Source organism: Dissoconium aciculare (assembly GCF_010015565.1).
Source record: "Dissoconium aciculare CBS 342.82 unplaced genomic scaffold K489scaffold_4, whole genome shotgun sequence".
NCBI lineage: Eukaryota > Fungi > Ascomycota > Dothideomycetes > Mycosphaerellales > Dissoconiaceae > Dissoconium > Dissoconium aciculare.
In genome coordinates, this window is record NW_022984954.1 from 629,181 (window position 1) to 648,259 (window position 19,079).

Below are 19,079 nucleotides of genomic sequence, written 5' to 3' on the forward strand. Positions count from 1 at the left end.
CAGCTGGGGAGTTGGGCGGTCGAGGAATGGTTGTCCAAACAACTCAAACAGCAGATCTCGAAGCTCTTGAGTGTGGACTGGAGTCGGGTTCGGGTTGACCTTGGCGCGATGAGGTTGGATGTGTGAAGTCTCGGGGAGATGTTGCGCGCTTATTGAAGCCGTGTTGTAAGGCTCGTACTGTGGAGATGGTGAGAACTGTTCGAAACAAGTTGCGCGGTCTTATATGTTGGAGGGTGCGGGGGATTTCGTCGACTTGTCACGAGCAGGTGGTGCATCTCGTCGGAGTGTCGACGTCGACGGAAGGACGGCTCATGTGGTGGGTGTGGAGGAAACGGTCGGTGTGGTTTGTATGCGCCATTTCGACACAAGTGCGATGGGTGAAAATGGCGACAAGGTGAACGGTGGAAGGCTGTACCGTCCGCAGGTACCGAGGATGGCACAATGGGACTTACCACAAGATCGACACTTTTGGGGTCGACGCGAACGCGATGGCGTGGTTGAGTTTAAAAATGACCGAAGATTGCGGAGATCCGGTCTGGTAGAAGCGTCGTGAGGAGGATGTCAAGAGACGAATGTTTCTCAAGGAATGAGAGAAAATTCGAATGTACGAGCGAAGTGATGGAGGTGGGGAGCAAAAGCCAGGCGCCTTGGGGGGCTGTGACAGAGGGTGACGGCCACACACAACGCACGCACGCACGCACGCACGCACGCACGCACCTGGGCACGATTCGTTTCCACACGCAGCGGCGTTGGCCTGTGTTCGCCTTTGTCCACTACGTCAAAATGCCGCACCCACATACCGAGCGTACTGAGCTGTACGGGTCGTTCTGCAGCAAAACGCCTCGATTCTTCACAAATCACAAATCACAAGAGATGACCACTACCACCACCACCTGCAGTACTGTAATAACCGCATTATAATGATAATGACACCACACCAGTATCACGAATATGCTGCGCGTCCACCACGCATGATGAGTGCTACCCAGTGTTTTCTGCTGCACCTTCATGTACTGTACTGTACTGTAGAAGCAACCTTGGGAGTATTCGTCACAGTGGCACGACGAGCAGACCGTACATACGCCGATGTCCGCCCTATGCCGGTGGAGAAGGCATGTGAGGCCTGGTGTCTTTCTTTCTCACACCATTAGCATCGTCATTCCAGGTTACAGTATCATCATCATCAGTGAGGCTTGGTTGGCCCTGGAGCGCTCTTTACTTTTTACTTTTTATTTCTCCTGGCACTCCACGCATGGGTCTGTGACATATTCTCCGCGCAATCCTCCCGCTCGCCTATGAAACAAGCGCATAACCTCAGCGTTTGCATCGTCATTCATCCTGCAAATGCCATAAGAACAACCTCGAATACTGTAACAATACTAGCGGGTCCGCTATGGTGCGCATTCCGCTTTGAGGACAGCGCCACTCATCGCTGTATTCAGGTCCTCATCCTCGGACAGTTTTCAATGCCTCCGTCTTTTGAGACATCTCCTAGCAGTAGCCTGTCACAACGCTTCTGACGCGCGTTGTCCGATGATCCCCCTGACTCGATGAGGTCTACACAGTTCTCTCGATCTTAGTCTTCTACGGTATGGCATCTGGTTCATCGGAACGCTTAATGATCAGTATGGACGGCACTGAACAACCCTTCACTCTAGTGCTGGCGTACTTGTCCTGCGCACGCAACCACAAGCTTCAGTTCCGTCGGTCGACATGCAAGCGCGACTTGCTCGGCCTTCGGTGTGAACAGTTGGCGGCAGCCATTTTTGTGCCATTTCACATGTTTGCGTTGTTATTTCGACAGAGCTCGCCGCTCTCAGCATGGTTGCGCGCCGAGTGAAGAACGTAGAACACCAACACAGAAATGACGAAATGCGTCATTTTCCGTCAACTCGACGGCACTGCCGCAAAGACCGACTAATACGTTGAGTCAAACAACAAAAGACTTTTATTAGTAGCAAATAAACCCCAGAGCTGGTGCGATCCACCGCCGCTCCTATGCTAATGATACAGAGAAATTTCAACTGTGCGCGACATAATTCCCCGGTCGGTCCCAAATATCGCACGGCAGTACTCGTCCGGCAACGGTGATCGTGGTGAAAAAATGCCTCACGGACACATGACGTGCATCGACCAGGGACGACGTGATCACCTCAGCCTCAACAGACAGCAACGTACACTCCGAGAGGAGAGGGGTTATAGTCCTGGAAGAAGTTGACGTCTAAGCCGCCTGCACTCGAGAACGTGTAGCTGATCCTCTGTCCAGCTGGACACTTCTGAGTCAGGACGGAGTAGTTGTTGCCCGGAACGACTCTCTCAATGGATGCCTTTTGGCCATTGGTCGCAGGAACGGAGCTGAAGCTGGTTTGCTCGGTCGCGGGCGCCACCAATCCAGCAATGGCGAGTCCACCTTTGTTGTTGAACGAGTACGACGAGGTCTCGAGGTGCGAAATCTCCGGGAACAAGAACACCAAGGAACAGGTCTTTCCGGCGTAACTTGCAGGAATGTCGAAATTGAAAATGCTGCTCACGGTCGGGCTGATCGTGCCGTTGTAGGAAGTCCCATAAGCTTTGCTGGGATTTGCCGAATCGACCGGCACGATCAAGTGTGGGTACTCGTAAGGACCATTAAGATTAGCTGGACAACTCGATTCCGTAGGCGATGCCGCTGCTTCCGAAGTGCTAGTGGTGGAACTAGTTAAGGTTGCAGTAGTCGGTTGTGGAGAGCAGGAACTTGGGCATGCGGTTACGGTAACCAGTGTAGTGCGGTAGGCAGTCAAGATCTTGCCGTCGTCAACTGCTGGTGACGAAGACGTCGTCACAGGAGTCGGCATCGGTACCGGCGGAACAGATGGGCCGACTCCGGGCGCTGTAGCAAGAGAAATCGTGCTCGATGGTGCAACGCTGTTGGTCCCCGTGGAAGCAGCAACCGTCGTCGCGGTAGCGATAGTGCTGCCGGTAAATGAGGAGGACGGCGAAGCGTTGCTATTCTTGCAGCTCAAATCGTAAAAAGGGGCACTGTTCAGATCCTGGCCGACAATACCAAATGATGGCGAGGGAGTCGAAGGATACGCATCCTGAAGCGTGTACCAGTAGGTCGGGATATTTCCAAGAACGCGGCATGCGACATCCTGCCAGTAGCGAGCAGCATTCTCCGGCGAGGCTACGGCCTGGTTTTCTGTCGGTCCAGATACTGGCCATCCGGTCTCAGTGATCCAGACGGGTTTGCCTTGTGAAGCAGCGACAGTGGCATTGTACGACTCGAAAAGCAGCTCGGCGCCATTCTCAATTCCATTCGCCTGAGTGTTCTGGAAGTATGGATAGCCATCGAAGCCGAGCCAGTCCACAGCATTCACGACAGCAGCATTGGAGCCATTGACCCAAGCGGTCCTGAAGTATTCAAATGTCAGCTCGAGAACATGGCATAAGTCAAAGATCGCTCTTCTTACCATGTGTCTACATGGCCTATGGGCTTGCTCGCCGCAGGCGTACCCGAAATTGCATTTCGGACCTGTTGGATATACTTGACGAGATCGTCGGGGTTGGCACCTGCGCCGCTCTTGTTGATTATGCCAGTAGGGCTGATGCGATACAAATCCTCAGATCCGACCGATATGCCCTCGACAAGCTCGATGAATGCGTTGCCGTACTGCTCAATTGCTTGCTTGAGAGCAATGATCTCATTGTCAAAGTTCGACTGACCGGCACTCGTCCACAAGCCGAGCAGAAGGCCGGTGCGGGTGTTGATAGCAGCTGGGATTGCAGAGATGACGGTGTTGGCAGTACCACCTTGGATCATGGTGTAAAGCCTGGCTGAAGTGAACCCGGACGTGCCCTGCAAGTTCTTCGCACGAGTGAACTCGTTCTGAAAGTCTTGCTGTAGCTTCGGAGATCCATCATTGTTGGTCGACCCATAATTGAAGCCTTGTTGGACAGCAGCGACTGTACCCACAAGGGCAAGGAGGTTTGGAAACAGCATCATCGATCAGCGTGGTATTCTAGGAGTCTCGGCGAACGAAAGCGATTAGGTGGACTAGGATGAGAAGCTCGATGAGGTACAGAGAGTGCAAAGAAGATAAAGAATCAGAAATCGCCAATTTCGAGAGATCAGAGATTTCAAGACACGATATCCATGCCGTCACAGCATTCACGCGAAATGAATGAACATGACAGAAGGTGCGAACGTGCCTTGAGAGCCCTGTGCAGCTACCTCCACAAATTGGCCGTGAGTGTCTCATTGAGGTTGACTACATACCTAGGTAGGTGACCATCGTCGACGATGTGAGACCATGACCAATGAAATCATAAAGCTGTGCTCGTAATCGTCATCCTTGAGGACGCAAGGCTTCCGATGAAGGGCCGCAGGAACCACCTTTCGAGAACTCCGTGTCTTCCGTGTGGTGCAATACTGCAAAAGCGGCGGCATCCCAGAAATACAGAACAACAACATTTCACGTGCCTACATCAACCAGTGAGACACCTCTGGGAAGTGTGGAGCTCTCAAACATTTAGAAGTGCCAGGATGGGGACTCAGCTTCCAAGGTTGAACGAGCATGGCGATACTATACTTCTCCGAAGAGGTAACCTTCGAGACATATTTGCAGATCTCAGCTGCCGAATCGGTCACCACTTGCTGCGTGATCCGGATCGATAAGAAGACCATGCTCGTTATAATGCTTCTCGAATACATATGTACGCACCTTGAAATGTCTAGGTTTTTGGACTTGGCAGTCGTTGCAACAAGCCAGTGTGGCACCGGCCAAGCGTTCGCTGAAGCCGTTTCGTTCGTGGACGGAACTGGTCGCAAGCTCTCGAGGCCGCATAGAATTCTGAAGAGGAATGTCGCACAGTTTATTCGATACTCTGGTAGCAGGAGTCCCATCGTATTGAATAGGCTAGATGTAGCGAAAAGTCGCGTTGCAGTGCATTGAATCTATCAATACTGCGGCTGCACCTGTGTGCCATAGCACAAACAGATCTGGAACATCGACGTGGAGACCTCGAGGGCTTTCAGAAGGCGGCTCTGAGGCCCAGAGCACCCGCCCGCGCTAAACGATCATTGCAATTGCAATTCACGTGTGGTCGTGTAAATGGTCTATCCAAGTGTCCAGGGTACTAGTTAGTTTGAAGACTCCAATGGTGCAAGAGAAGACTGGAGGTGCGCACTTGGGCACGCTGGAAGCCGCCCGCCAAGGTCAACTCGGAAGCATCCGCCACATCAGCGCTCAAAGTCATCGGGAGATGATTCGAAACCTTGGAACATTTTTGACTCTAGCCCTGGAGGGCTTGCAAAAATTTGTTTTACTGACAAGATCTTGCCGCGTGGCCATCGTTTGCGTGCTCTCTGTGGTGCTGCTACCATGCGATGTTGATCATTGGCATCTCGTGATTGTATTGACATCTTAACTTGCTCGCATTGGTGCAAGCATGTCAAACCACGCACGGTCTGATATGTCGAGCTTCGTGGACTATTACGAGCTGCTTGGTCTTGGTGATCGACGAAACGGTGACGACAACGTTGGCACTGACGAGCTAAAACGAGGTTACAAGCGTGCGCTGTTGTCTCATCATCCCGACAAGCAATCCAGGTCATCCTCGACATCCTCCATCACTGTCGATACGATCACGATGGCATATCAGACCTTGTCCGACCCGCAAAGACGTGCTGAATATGATCGCCAGCTGCAAAGTCGAAGAGCCATTGAATTTGACAAATCACATGGCGCCGAGACGTGCACAGGCTTAGATGTCATCGACCTTGGCGATCTCAGTTGCGACGAAGACAGTGGCAACTGGACCAAAGATTGCCGTTGTGGTAGTCAGCCGGCATTCGTCCTTACCGAGCTCGAGTTGGAGGCGAATAGTCATTTGGGAGAGGTCATCGTGGGCTGCAAGGGCTGTAGCTTATGGCTAAAGATACTTTATAGCGTCGAAGAATGAACACAATCTTCAGCCGTCCATCAGGGACGTACTTGGACACGACAGCGATTCTGGCGGTAGTGGAGACGGATCACGCAACCGATACTGCTGTTTAAGATCTATTTCCTTGAGCTACCTTGAGAGCCCCAACTTGAGGGGGGATCAGATACCCCAATCCTAACTAGATGGCATAAAGTCCGTCGAGCGAAGTTCAGGCTTGCCTGCGGCAGAAGAATGTGCAGGCTCAGACGAAACTCTCCAATCACCATGGCTCCTTTCCAGACTCACTCACAACGCACGCGTGCACCTCCTCCTTACTCCCCAACAATGCTTTGACCAGCATTTTTGCTCCATCTCGCGGGTCTTTCTTGCCGGCGCCACCATTCAGGTTCGTGGCACAAAAGCCAGGGGCTGGTGCGCTTACAACAAAGCCTTCCTTCTCCAGCTCATGCACGTAATAGAGCATCACCATGTTGAGTGCAGCTTTTGTCGTGCGATAGAGCGGGAACTTACTCATCGGCTGACTGCCGTCTGCCGCCTTCTGTAGCGAACTCAGGCCAGTCGAAACAAAAGCTAGCCGTTTGCTCTCGCCCTTTTTGAGAAGTGGCAGGAAAGCCTCGGTCACGGCAGCAGCGCCAAACACATTGGTGTCGAATTGTTGATGATATGCCTCGCGCAAAGTCTGTTCTGCTGTCGCAGACTGATTGCCGGAAATTCCAGCATTATTCAGCAGCATGTCCAGCTTTCCAAAACGCCTTTGCACCTCTGCAGCAGCCGCCGAAATCGACTCGTCGTCAGTCACATCAATTTGCAAGACTTCGAGATCTTCTTTGCTGACTGCATACACCGGGTCTCTCAGTAGTCCATCAATAGCGGCATGTGCCTTCTCGACACTGCGGCTGCCAAGGAGAACATGGAACTGCCCCGTGGATGCAAGCTGTTGCGCAGCATAGTAGCCGAGTCCTTGGTTGGCACCAGTGATCAGAATCACTGGTTTGCTGACGGCCATTGTACTCAACGATCGATGTAATGAGTGTGTGAGACTAGGAAGTTACATGAGCGGCGACGGTAATTGTAATATGAACCATCATCAGCTGGAGGTTGCCTTGCGGCCGAGCGCAGACGGAAAGGACAGTACGGATAAGCTCTCTTGCCTGACCGATTGGGCAACATTCAGTGTTGGTAGCTCACGCAATGCATCGATAGCGGATGTTCGCTCTGATAAAGCTCCATAACTTTTCCCGTGTGAAGCAGGAGCCAGCATGGCATATTTTCTTTGATAATTGTATGTGAGCACCTGATTCTAATTATTTCCAATTAACTCACTATTGGCATGCGCAAGAATGCCTGATTGCGAAGCTACAGGAGCCTCTGTCGTGTTCGTGGACAAGCATTATGAACATCACCCACAGATCTGGCAGAGGGAGGCACAGGAGGTTTCTGTGGAGCCAGCCCTCGCCACAACCGGCAAGATGACGTACTACGGCGCGCACTGTCAAACCACATAGGAACGGAAGACGAATCTGGTGAGGTGACTATAGCATGCTGTATCCTTGACTTTGCCACGACGGAAAGTGCCTGTTCACAGTATAGTGCCCCGTACGTTCGACACCTGTCTAGCACGTTGCACAGTAGTGCCGGCATTCTGGTCAAGCCGCATTACGCGTGCGTATGCAACACACCTGGGCACTCACCACCTTCACATCTCTCGTGACATCACCCTCAATCGCATCCTTCCTTGCCTAATATGACAAGCATGCAGGCAGGCGTAGCTGGCGGCGAGAACTCGGCGCAAGAATCCAGTAGTATGACTCGAAGATTCCCAGACTATTCTTACAGCAGAGATCCGGAATTGCTGCAGCTTGCCAAACAGGTGGTAAGCTTCTACACGCCGTGATACACTTCGCAAGAAATTCGCTGACAGGCTCTGCTCGTGATGACAGCGCGATGATCTCGACGACGTTGATAATTGGGGTCGCCTTGTAGACGCTGCGCAGGCACAAGAAGGCGGACTCAACCGTAATTCCAATCCGCAGGCAATATCGTCCACGAGAGAAACGTTTGATTTTCTACTCGCGCGGTTTCCTCTATTCTTCGGTTTCTGGAAAAAGTATGCTGACCTTGAATTCACTATCGGTGGACCCGAGGCAGCAGAAATGGTGAGCAATCCTGCGCTGCGTCACATAAGCCAGACTTTGCTAATGACTTAATAGATCTATGAGCGCGGAGTGGCATCTGTAGGCACATCTGTTGATCTCTGGACAAATTACTGCGCCTTCAAAGTTGAGACCAGTCATGAGCCAGAAATCATTCGAGTGTAAGTTGTGAATGTTCCCAGCCCGGTTCTCGATCCCTTTCATTCTTTACCGTTCAGCATTTGGACTCTTCCAATAAGTTTGCGCCTCAAACCACTAATTTGATGCACATCTGTGCTATTCGCTTGGTGAGACTTCCATCCCCAAGAGATGAACCGCTGATGCCTTCAAACTCTCACATTGACATGATGGGCACAGTATGCGGTGCCCTTGATGAAAGCTACGTCGTAACAGACTTGGATAGCCGCAATGCCGGCATTTGACGCTGCTGCGAATGTTGAACATGATGATCGGACTCAGCGCTGTGCAGTTGGTTTCACACAAGATGTTCGCCACCCAAACAATCCCCCTTTTCCCTCCATCCCGAGCCCATGAGACGCCTGGCTAATAGACTGATACTCTAGACTATTTGAGCGTGCAGTCGAATGCGCTGGACTCGATTTCTTAGCACACCCTCTGTGGGACAAATATCTCGAATATGAAGAGCGTCTCGAAGCTCCGGAGCGTGTCTTTGCCATTCTCGATCGCATCATTCACATACCACTGCATCAGTACGCGCGCTACTTTGAAAAGTACTGCTTGGTTGCGCAACGACGACCTGTTGAAGAACTCGGCCCGGATGCAGCAATCGAGGGCATCAAGGCAAGCGTCGCCAGGGAAAATGCTCAGAGGGCCATCAAACCAGCAGACCTCGAGCGTGAAGTGCGAACTCGTTGCGGCGTTCTGCATCGACAGATCTTTGAGCGGACACAAGCAGAAACGACGAAGCGTTGGGTGTTTGAGCAAGAGATCCGACGACCTTACTTCCACGTGAGCGACCTGGACGAGCCACAATTACAGAACTGGCGCAAGTATTTGGATTTCGAAGAGTCAGAATGTCAACACGCCCGTATAAGATTCTTGTACGAGCGTTGTTTGGTCACTACTGCCATGTACGAGGAATTCTGGCTTCGATACGCTCGGTGGATTCTGGGCCAATCTGTGATCGAAAAGTACATTCGGTCAGAAGAAGTCCGATACGTATATCGGCGAGCATGCTGCTACTTTGTCCCTGTTAGCAGTCCAGCCGTGCGACTCAACTACGCCAGATTTGAAGAGTCTATCGGCAACCCCGAGTCGGCGATTGACATATTGGAGGATGTTCTCAGAGTCATGCCTGGAAATGTCGAGACTACCCTCGCGATCGTGAACACCCACCGACGGTCCTCGGGAGTGGACACGGCAATCGAGATGCTTTCACGCCATATTTCTGAGACCACAGATGTCCACGTCCGGTCTGCTTTGATAGTGGAGAAGACCCGACTTGTGTGGCGGGTCAAGGGCGATGCTGTCCGTGCGCGCGCTATTTTCCAAGATCACCACAGCCAAGCATTAGACAGCCGCAAGTTCTGGATCGGGTGGTTCGACTTTGAGACCGCGCAGCCCACATCAGAGGCGGACGAGGCGTCCAATTTTGAGCGCATCAAGCACGTCTATGAGTTGTCGCGACGAGTGGCTCAGCTACCTGCAGAAGTGGGCCAGGAGTTGTCGTCCATGTATTTCCAGTATCTGGAGGAACGTGGCGGCAAGAATGCCATGGAGGAATTCATCGAGCTCGACAGGGTGGTCAACGGCCCGGTCGGCGCAAATCGTCAGGCTGAAAACAATATCCTGCTGGATGGTAAGAGTGCAACTCAGCATGCCGTTGCTGGTGTCAATGGAACCTCCGGAGGAGCAAAAGTCGCCGAGTCTGGCATTCCGAGAACTGCAAACCCGGTCTCTGTGCCGATTGGCGGATATGAGATGAACGGCTCGTAAGCTAGATGGGACAACAAACCACCTGCGCCGTTCAGATCAAGAAATGCGACATATCGACTTCGCACTTTGCTTTTTGTATGATAGATCTCCCGCGGCGTGACAAAGCCTGCCGCTGCTGTACAATTTTCCGTGTCATATAGGTATTATACAATGCATTACTATCGATGCGTCGAGGCCTGGGAAATAACACAATCGGCCTCCGCCCGTCAACCAAACCAGCCCTTGCCTTCCCGTCGTTTCTGCTCCTTCATCTCATCCATCTAGAGCAAGGCCGTGTCAGTCTCACCATACCTTGTTAACACCATTCGATACACTGGCAATCTCACCCATTGCTTCTTGCATGCTTTGTATGCGCTGGGGGAGGAAACGTTAGCCTCTAAACGCGACAGAACTTTTGTCCCGATTTATGACCATGGCAGCGGACTCACTCGAAATAATCCTGGCACATGAGACGATCACCGCCGTTCCGGCGCAGACATTTGAGACTCCGATTGGCCGCATCCTGGCAAGGATCGAAATATTCGCTGTATCGTTTGCTGCGGCAAAGGTTGTCAACTCTCATGGTGTGGTGGCGGACGAATCATCGTGGGTTCTTGACCTTACCTTGTGAACTGGGCGGAGCTTTTGTCCCATTCGGTCGGTTCCTTTTCGTTGTCGTTGTTGCCGTCCGCCATGATGGCTGATTCAATTTTGAAAGTGAATGGGCTGGTACGATCCGTATAGATGGTTGGAGCGCCGCTGCTATGTCATGGCGGTCATGATGTCCTTGGATTTGGCCCATGCGCTGAGTTCGACTTTTACCCAAACCCTAAATCGACCCTATCGAGTTGCATCACATTGACGGGCACAAACACATACTGACTGTGTGACCTAGGGTCGGAGGTCACTTTCTTCTCCGACAAATTATGGGTGAATCGTGCGAGCGGAGTCATCATGGTAAACATTCGTATGAGCTTAACAGCTGTGGCAATCTGGCGAATGCCATATGTATCTTTCTCTCAAATCCAAGTGGGAATGTCAGGCGGACTGGACGATCGACGACAGCGACCAAGAGAATTTGACAACGGGATGTGAGAATGGTCCCGAGGCGCCACGATACACAGGAGTCAGAGTGTGTTCGTGAGAGTTGTAATAATACGGAAGGTATATGATAGCTATACTACGGCGGGAATCGAACAATAACCCAGGAAATTCAAATGCAAGACAAGAGGACACCCAAATGCGCCGGGCCGCTATGCAACATCAAGAAGCGAACAATGCGGCAGCCGTTATATGCTGTCGATACCACCCCTCTGCCCATCACGTCGATCATGTGCGATCCAAGTTGTTCAAACCAGCGACCTCAATGCCGACATTGATGATGGTACTGATGGTCCACAACGCGATCAGGCACCAGCCAATTCGTTTGCCAAACTGGTACCGGTTCAACGGAACGGCAATCATGAGCCCAACCAGCGTCAGTAGAAGCGTGAAGCCGGAAATGATCAAGGTACGCTCCACTTCGATGTGGAATGTCTTGAACTTGAGGTGCTTGTCGGGGTGTTTCTCGTGTCGGCGCTCGGCGCCAGAAATGAGAATATAAGAGCCCGAGAGGCCGATGCCAAGTAGGATGTTGAGCAACGGGCCACCGAAACATGCCGATAGCGCCATGACGGGACGTCCCAGCTGGGCTAGGGTCACGTTCGCAACCAGGTCACCGAGCGAGTTTCCGACGGCAAATATGGTCAGACCCATTATGGCATGAGACATATTGCAAATCACTGCTAGAGCCTTGAGACTGTCAACGACTTGGCTGGCGACGGTAGAGATCCAGGCGACACTGACAACAAAGCCGGCGTTGCTGAGGATAATATGGTACGCCTTAGGCTTGTGTGTCGGTGTGGTGGTGAGGAGCAGTGGAATCAACAGCGCCAAGCTGACGAGGAGAGAGATGAGACTGGGCCTGATCAGCCAGCGCAGTGGCAGCTCCGATGGAGCTTGTAGGTATATGGCGACAAGAATGAATTGTGGAGCCAGGAAGAGCTGCACTATCAGAAGCCAGCGATTCCAGACACGAGGGCTTTCATGGTCCTCGTAGTGAGGAGGTGGCAGTCTTGTTTCGGGGGTTGGGTGCTGCGAATCAGTGACCATAGCACCCAAGACAGCTACGGAGGGGCGTAATTCCCCTTGCGTTGAATCTAGGCGTGAGTTCGTAATATCTGGGCGGCTGTTGTCTTCAACCTCTATTAGAGGTTTCGTTGTGTCGCTCTTTGTAGGATGGCCAGCTGACGAAGGAATGTGCGGGTTCGCTTCTGCAGATGGCTTGCCTGACCAATGAACAGATCCACCAAGAAGTGGCGCGTCGTCCTTCTCCGTCATGTCATCCACAGGCACCACTGGTAGGGTCAGAGTCAACAGGAGCACGCTCGGCAAGGCGGAAACACCGATGAGTTTGCCCCAGATTGAGCGATCGTGCCACCGAGCGACGGTCGGGAAGAGAGTATGCAAGATGATATTAGGAGGGGGTAGCACGCTGTAAGGCCACCATTTGAGGCGTTTCTCGCTTGCCTCACATGGCCTAGCCTGGTAGTCCGAAAAGTAGTCCGGGGAACTGACTGGCCCCAGTGGACTGGCAATGTGTATACTAGGAGGTCTTGTGCTCATAGGTGACCTCGAGCCTCCGGATATTGACGACGTCGGAGAATCTCTGTAGCTTGGAAAAGGGTCTCTCGCATCTGTATCGTCATTCTCGTCGGGCACTACGATAATAGGCACTTCAAGGCTACGGTGTGCTGATGATGTGCGGCGATGTCCAAGATGATGCCCGTGCCGCTGGCCTGGGTTCTCTTGCTCCGTATGCATTTGTGGAATGATAGGCTGTAGTAATGATGTATGATTTATCGGGGTCATAGGACCAGGACTTTCGGTGAGTGCGATTGGTAGATGTTCTCTGGGAGTAGCGGACTCAACATTCAACGTCAAGGAAATCGGCCGGTCCAAGACGCTCTCGGAACCGTCGTGTAGCGAAGATGTAGAGGCAAGTGCAAAGTCATCCTCGCTTGCCTGATATTCGCGCTGTCGGTCTTGCACTTGGCCTGGACTGTATCTCTGTAAATCTGCATCGATGTGTAATCCCGCAGCATCGTTGGCGGAGACAGCCCGCATTCTTCCCCTGGGACCGACGTCGGGCACGCTCAAAGTTGCAGCATGGCCTCGCGGGATTCGAGGATGGTGATCCGGATTTGATCGTACGCTCGACTGTGATCTCGATGCAGGGTCAGATGCCGTCGATAGCTGATCCACGTCCGTAAGCACATATGTAGGATCATCAGAGAACCGTCTGGAATGCATCGCGATGGTCTGGTGGTTCTGTGCTCTTTTCAGAGATTTCAGGACCGACTGGAACTCCAGAGCTCCAACAAGTGAAGGTCTTATGGGTGTCGCGGTACTGCTGCGAGTCCGCCGCGTCGGTCGCTTGAGACGCATCTCGTGAGCCACGGTACTCATCTTGAGCCGGTCACGCGCCTCCTCGGCCTCGTCTTCCTCTACCTGCGCAGGATCAGAACCTCTTTCAAGAGCGGACCAATCTTCAATAGAATTGAGGCCGAAGCTTTGATGACGCGAGATTCCGCGCTCGCTCGGCTCATCATGATACGGCTCTTGGGCCTCGGGGTCGTCATCGTCTTCAGGCAAGATGAAGTGACCTCGAGCAGCGTGTTCCTTTGCCTTGCGCGCCTTCTTTCGAGCCTTCCACGAGCCCATAACCAGGACGACAATGACGTAAAAGATGTAGAAGCCAACCATGCTGATGCATTCCCATAAATGGAGTTTCCCATCCCATAAGAAGTACAGGCTGAACATGGCGGCAAGGGTGAAGAAGCCGGTGTCGCGGAGGAAATCGCTTCGCGGCATCTGAAAAGTCTGGATCAAAGCCATGGAGCCTGCAACCACGGCCGTGATGAAACCGGCAGCCCCGAACAGTTCGCCAACCGCCAGGGAGCCGCTGTTGGCGTTCATGGCAGCGAAGGTGGAGAAGACATCAGGGCTACCGTTCCCGAAAGCAACAAACGTCACACCCGCGACGTTTTCGCTCAGACCGAGGATGGCTGAAATAGTTTCCAGGTTTTCGCAAAAGAAGTCACTAGCAGCTATGCCAATGGTTGAGAAGAGCAGACCCAGCCATGTCATCAGTATGATGAAGGGGACCGGTTTCACATGAGCGAAGCGGCAGTAGTAGAGCTCGAGCCAGACAGAGAAAGCGCCTTCGTCTGTCGGACAATGTCGACGAATGAAGGCACATTGCTCGTCGACCGCGATGGTGTTGACTCGGCGGCAAACATCGTCGCTGTCTCGAATGCGTACAAGGTCCTCGCGCGAAAGACTTTCCAGCGAGCGGACATGGAGTGAGGAACCGGAATAATTGTGCTCTTGGTATGGAAGGGAGAAATGGGATCGGATGGCGAAACCAGCAAATATGATTCCAAGAGCCAGGGTGACGTAGAATGCCCGAGCAGCGCGATATCTGGGAAGTTTACCGGCAGGTTTGCGTCGCACTTCGACGTCGCTCATCGATCTTGTCGCGCGTAGACGAGGGGTTTGGTGCATGGTGAAATCCATCACGGAGATGTCGCGCGAGCTTGCGGAGAGAGTGCGTCAAGATTCACACCAGCGTCCAAACGCATCTTTCCGTACGAAAACCGCCGGATATGGTTTGTAGGAATATGCGCCGAGCCTTAAAACGGTTAAACCTGGAGATTGCAAAGACAGAGATGCACAGCAACGTGAAGTGTTTTGTAGATCGTGTGTATACTGCACGGCTTGTGCAATTGTGCAAATGATGTCGTTCAAGAGTGGCGGCGCTGCACAGCCACAAAGAATGAAACGCTGCTCCTCGGATAGTCGTGTGAGTTCTGAAGATCGGGATCGGGGGCCCAAAGGTACTAGGTAGCGAAGACTTGGTCTTGGATATAATAAGGAGAGACGTGGGCGCCTGGGCAGTTGAGTTGTGGCGACACAGCAGAGTCCAGGGCGGTGGTTTGAAGGTCACCTCACCTCGTGCATATCACCACCTGCAGGTATATACCACTTACAGTACTGTAGCGTCACAAAGAAAGAAGAAAGAAATACTTGGAAAGCCTGCAAAGCCACCTGAACACACACCTGAACACCTTTGGACGACTGAGATGAACGGGGGCACGACTTGCCGGGCGCGCCCACACCCACACCCACACACCTGGCACCCTATACCTACCTAATGACCTGTCACTGTCGTCAGCTCTGCCCACGCCAAGCAAGCGAGCAAGCGAGCAAGCGGTGGAGATGAAATCATACTCGAAATCATACTCGAAATCATATCTACCTGGGTAGGTAGGAGCTGTACATACTTATTAGGTAGGCGGATATTCTCACGGTATCATCAACATCTTGCTTCACAGCACACGGCACGTTCATTAACCTGCACATCATGAATAATGTCACGTGTCCGCGATGATTTATTTCCTATGTATCATCCGTTGAAGCGACAACCTCGGGAACCTGTATGTATATCGTGGAAGTCAAGAGATCTTATATACCGGCCTGGATTTCCCTGGGATAGACACACTGTCTCGCAGTCATCCACTCCATCCACAGTGCACGACAGTACGGCAGCACATACATGCATTCCAGCCATGGGACTACTACTGCATAGATAGTGTTCCTTTCATGCCTGTGCATCGTGAGAGACGACTTTTGTCGTGATGGGGAAAAGTGCATCGCTGGAACGGAGGCGAAACGTTGTGCTGTGCAGGTGATCCGCGCGTGCTCTTCCATGTCCCATGGTTCGTCCACCCGAGGCGAGCCGATCTGATCTGCCTCCCTTTTCAGGTTCCAAATTGATTGTCTCTGCAGCGCGTCGCGTGTTGTCTTGCCGTGCTTGCCCCTCCAGCTCCGCTCCAGGGCTTATTAATCACTCATCACAAACAGACACGCACCGGTGGACGTCGCCGCCGGCTGCAGCCGCATGATACAGCATACAGCCTGCCCAGGTGGAGTAGCGCGCGCCACGCGCTAGCGCTGTTTATCACCCTCGCCGCTTCTGGTAACCATTCACAAACAACCTTGGAACCTTGAAACCCTGTGGAACGCAGGCGTCAGCGAGCCAGCATCTCCACCAAGTGTCACGCACCACCCATGCATATGTGATAAGCCCAGCAGTGCTTTCACTCTCCGAACATGCCTCGTCAACGGCTCTCCATGGCGAACGCCTTCGCGTCGCCGGTCAAGGCCATGTCTTTCCCCCTCAATGATGATGCGCAGGAGAAGGCCACACGGTTGCAGAATCGACAAGCCTCTCATGTACGCAAGATGGATGAGCTCAAAGCCGCTGTGTCCACGCCGAAGCGGAAGCGCAAATCGCTCGGACACGGTCTGGATCCCTCCGCCCCGAACCAGGACGACGACGACCTGTATGCGACCACACGAGGCGACCACGTCACACCCATGAAGCGGGTACCTATACTCGCAAACTTCGAAGAATGGATGAAGATGGCGACGGACAACAAAATCAACGCTGCCAACAGCTGGAATTTCGCCCTCATCGACTATTTCCACGACTTGAGCCTGTTGAAAGAGGGAGACGGCGTGAATTTCCAAAAGGCCAGCTGCACGCTAGATGGGTGCGTGAAGATCTACACTAGTCGCGTGGATAGTGTGGCGACGGAAACAGGCAAGCTTCTGAGCGGTCTGGCCGAGAATGTCGCGAAAAAGCGCAAAGGTGCGGCTGATGGAGAGGATGAGGATGGTGAGGAGGGTGACGAGGAAGAGGTCGGAGAGGATGGCGTAGTGAAAAAGAAAGGCCGCAAGAAGACTCAGCGATCGGCAGAATCGACGCTTGTCAACTCCTTCGACCAATTGAGACTGAAGAAGATGGAGCTGGAGTTTTCTGTAGATCCATTGTTCAAAAAGGCCTCGGCAGATTTCGATGAAGGCGGCGCCAAGGGGCTTCTGCTCAATCATTTGTCGATTGACAACACTGGACGCATCGTGTTCGACAGCAGCGATGACGTAGAGGACGAACAGAACGGCGAGATGAGACGGGACAGCATGGAGCCAGAAGAGCCACCAGCCAGCAAAGACGTGCTTCCGGCAGAGATCGACGACAGACCAGTTGACATTGCTGGGTTACAGGCCCGTTTTTTCCAGGATCTCAGTGTACTCGACGAGCAAGACATCTGCCCTTCATTAAAGACATTCGAATTAGGCAACGGCGATGGATCTCTCGACTTGCCATTTCTCAAGGCTCCCGAGAATTGGCGTGATGATAATCAGGATTCCAACAAATCTGGGGCTGATATGGATCAAAGCGGTATTAACCTGAACGATGATCCAGCTGCATTTGGCATTGACGACAATGACGACGATGTGGCAGGTCTGGGCGGGTTCGACATGCCGGCAGACATTGGCTTTGGTGAGGGTGGTGAGGCATGGGCGCGAGATGCCGCCCTCATCCCACAAATGCGGGTCTACGACACTGGCGCACAAGCTGATGGTAATCAAGAGGAAGGCATGGGCGAGGTTGGCGCATTCGACACCAACGCACCTGCATACGGCGTGACCCTTCAGCATCGACCCGAGAGCGACCAAGACAATATCCTGAACTACTTCGATTCGGCGCTTGCAAAGAATTGGGCAGGACCGGAGCACTGGAAAATCGCACGAGTCAAAGAAGCCAACCGCGCATCAGCCGCGCCAGCACGAACGAAAAAGGAGAAAGAACCGTTCGAGATTGACTTCACAGCGCCCATGACAGGAGAGCTTGCCAGTCTTTTATATACTCGAGCGAAGGACAACACGGCTATCTCCATGCCAAAGAAAGAGCGCAGAAGCGCTACAAGACATCTTCTACCCGACGATAAACATTTCAACAGCAAGGACCTCCTCAAGCTCTTTTTGAAACCTAAAGCGAGGCTTGGTGCGCGGTTCAGTCAACAGCAATCCTCGCAGGTGCCCGTCCTTAAAGCACATGAAGATGTAGACGAAGCATACTGGGCAAAGCACGGAGCTGAGCATGATGGTCAAAATCAAGACGCTAAGGGCGACTACGATGCCGACTTCTTCCAGGACGACGGATTGCCCATGCTCGGAGCGTTGGAAGATGACGACGATATGGAATTCGCCGATGCCAGAGAGACATTCCTTCCTGCCAACGCTGGTGAGATTGATGCTGCAGCCGTTGCCGCACAGGGCGACGGTGAGAACGACGGTTTCGCTGCCAATCTTGTTGCGCAATCACGAAGGGTTCGACCAGAGTACGTACAGTACGCTCGTGTTGCGAAGAAGGTGGATGTTCGACGACTCAAGGAGGAAATGTGGAGAGGGTGCGGCTTTGACAAGGTATGTTCTTATTTCTTCCCTCCCCCAGATTTACAACACATGTCGTTGGCGCATCTCAGACTGCGCTTTGCGCATGTCCGTGGAGGCAGCGGATGAAGGGACATAAGCAGCGGGATTCCTTGCTCGAGCACATACGGCCACAGGCAATTGAGAACAAGGGATCCCGTCCGCTCTCCCATATTTAAGCAATTGACCGCGAGATTAGTACTACGGTGGGTGACCACGTGGGAATCCCTCGTGCTGTATGTTTTGCATTTTTGCTGGGCGTGTTGCGAGAGCGAGGGGCATGCTAGCCCTCGACTTCCGAGTCTAGCTGCCGAACCGACTTGACGCTGACTGTCGACAGGTCTTACAAACGCAAGCCCCTGCCCGTGCGCCCATCCCGACCCTGGCCGCCGACGAGTCTGCGGAATTACGTTTCACCGATATCATGAACAACCTGCACCATGTCTATCCGCAACAGCAGCTCTCGGACATTTCCACCTCGTACGGTTTCATTTGCCTACTGCATCTCGCCAACGAGAAAGGCCTTGTGATCGAGAACGTCGACGGCTGGACCGATTTACGAGTTCGGAAAGACCATGATGCGATCATCGCCGAGGGCGATTTATGATGATGACCTTCTACACGTTCTTTGGATAGACATTCGATCCTTAATTCAAAACGCTTACTATTGCATGATTCCACAATCGCGGT

At 52.7% G+C, this 19,079-nt stretch overlaps 7 protein-coding genes across 7 annotated transcripts; 3 read left to right on the forward strand and 4 right to left on the reverse strand.

Moving 5' to 3' along the window:
• Positions 1–2,159: 2,159 nt before the first annotated feature.
• Positions 2,160–3,979, reverse strand: K489DRAFT_315961 (glycoside hydrolase family 17 protein; the record flags this gene model as incomplete). Its single annotated transcript, XM_033601124.1, has 3 exons — positions 2,160–2,574; positions 2,974–3,390; positions 3,450–3,979. The coding sequence occupies 3 exons, from the start codon at positions 3,977–3,979 to the stop codon at positions 2,160–2,162; spliced, it is 1,362 nt and encodes a 453-aa protein (XP_033461205.1).
• Positions 3,980–5,451: 1,472 nt separating this feature from the next.
• Positions 5,452–5,940, forward strand: K489DRAFT_316721 (DnaJ-domain-containing protein; the record flags this gene model as incomplete). Its single annotated transcript, XM_033601189.1, has 1 exon — positions 5,452–5,940. The coding sequence occupies one exon, from the start codon at positions 5,452–5,454 to the stop codon at positions 5,938–5,940; it is 489 nt and encodes a 162-aa protein (XP_033461206.1).
• A 62-nt stretch (positions 5,941–6,002) lies between these two features.
• K489DRAFT_378582 (putative carbonyl reductase) lies at positions 6,003–7,302 on the reverse strand. The gene has a single exon (XM_033604442.1). The coding sequence runs from the start codon at positions 6,926–6,928 to the stop codon at positions 6,182–6,184; it is 747 nt and encodes a 248-aa protein (XP_033461207.1). The 5' UTR covers positions 6,929–7,302; the 3' UTR covers positions 6,003–6,181.
• A 306-nt stretch (positions 7,303–7,608) lies between these two features.
• Positions 7,609–10,246, forward strand: K489DRAFT_378583 (uncharacterized protein). The gene is made up of 4 exons (XM_033604443.1): positions 7,609–7,795; positions 7,863–8,078; positions 8,133–8,236; positions 8,639–10,246. Exons 1-4 carry the CDS (start codon positions 7,667–7,669, stop codon positions 10,029–10,031), a joined length of 1,842 nt encoding a protein of 613 aa, XP_033461208.1. The 5' UTR covers positions 7,609–7,666; the 3' UTR covers positions 10,032–10,246.
• Positions 9,992–10,593, reverse strand: K489DRAFT_353919 (uncharacterized protein; the record flags this gene model as incomplete). Its single annotated transcript, XM_033602490.1, has 3 exons — positions 9,992–10,291; positions 10,358–10,385; positions 10,460–10,593. 3 exons carry the CDS (start codon positions 10,591–10,593, stop codon positions 10,238–10,240), a joined length of 216 nt encoding a protein of 71 aa, XP_033461209.1. The 3' UTR covers positions 9,992–10,237.
• A 522-nt stretch (positions 10,594–11,115) lies between these two features.
• On the reverse strand, positions 11,116–15,112 carry K489DRAFT_378585 (uncharacterized protein). Its single transcript, XM_033604444.1, has one exon. The coding sequence runs from the start codon at positions 14,625–14,627 to the stop codon at positions 11,340–11,342; it is 3,288 nt and encodes a 1,095-aa protein (XP_033461210.1). The 5' UTR covers positions 14,628–15,112; the 3' UTR covers positions 11,116–11,339.
• Positions 15,113–16,097: 985 nt separating this feature from the next.
• On the forward strand, positions 16,098–19,070 carry K489DRAFT_378586 (barren). Its single transcript, XM_033604445.1, has 2 exons — positions 16,098–18,383; positions 18,730–19,070. The coding sequence occupies exons 1-2, from the start codon at positions 16,224–16,226 to the stop codon at positions 18,994–18,996; spliced, it is 2,427 nt and encodes an 808-aa protein (XP_033461211.1). The 5' UTR covers positions 16,098–16,223; the 3' UTR covers positions 18,997–19,070.
• Positions 19,071–19,079: the final 9 nt, after the last annotated feature.

Coding starts and splice junctions, on each gene's coding strand:
- K489DRAFT_378582 (XM_033604442.1), bottom strand. CDS start 6,928: ATGGCCGTCAGCAAACCAGTGATTCTGATCACTGGTGCCAACCAAGGA.
- K489DRAFT_378583 (XM_033604443.1), top strand. CDS start 7,667: ATGACAAGCATGCAGGCAGGCGTAGCTGGCGGCGAGAACTCGGCGCAA. Junction 8,079..8,132: donor GACCCGAGGCAGCAGAAATG/GTGAGCAATCCT, acceptor ATGACTTAATAG/ATCTATGAGCGCGGAGTGGC. Junction 8,237..8,638: donor GAGCCAGAAATCATTCGAGT/GTAAGTTGTGAA, acceptor CTGATACTCTAG/ACTATTTGAGCGTGCAGTCG.
- K489DRAFT_378586 (XM_033604445.1), top strand. CDS start 16,224: ATGCCTCGTCAACGGCTCTCCATGGCGAACGCCTTCGCGTCGCCGGTC. Junction 18,384..18,729: donor GAGGGTGCGGCTTTGACAAG/GTATGTTCTTAT, acceptor GACTGTCGACAG/GTCTTACAAACGCAAGCCCC.
- K489DRAFT_378585 (XM_033604444.1), bottom strand. CDS start 14,627: ATGGATTTCACCATGCACCAAACCCCTCGTCTACGCGCGACAAGATCG.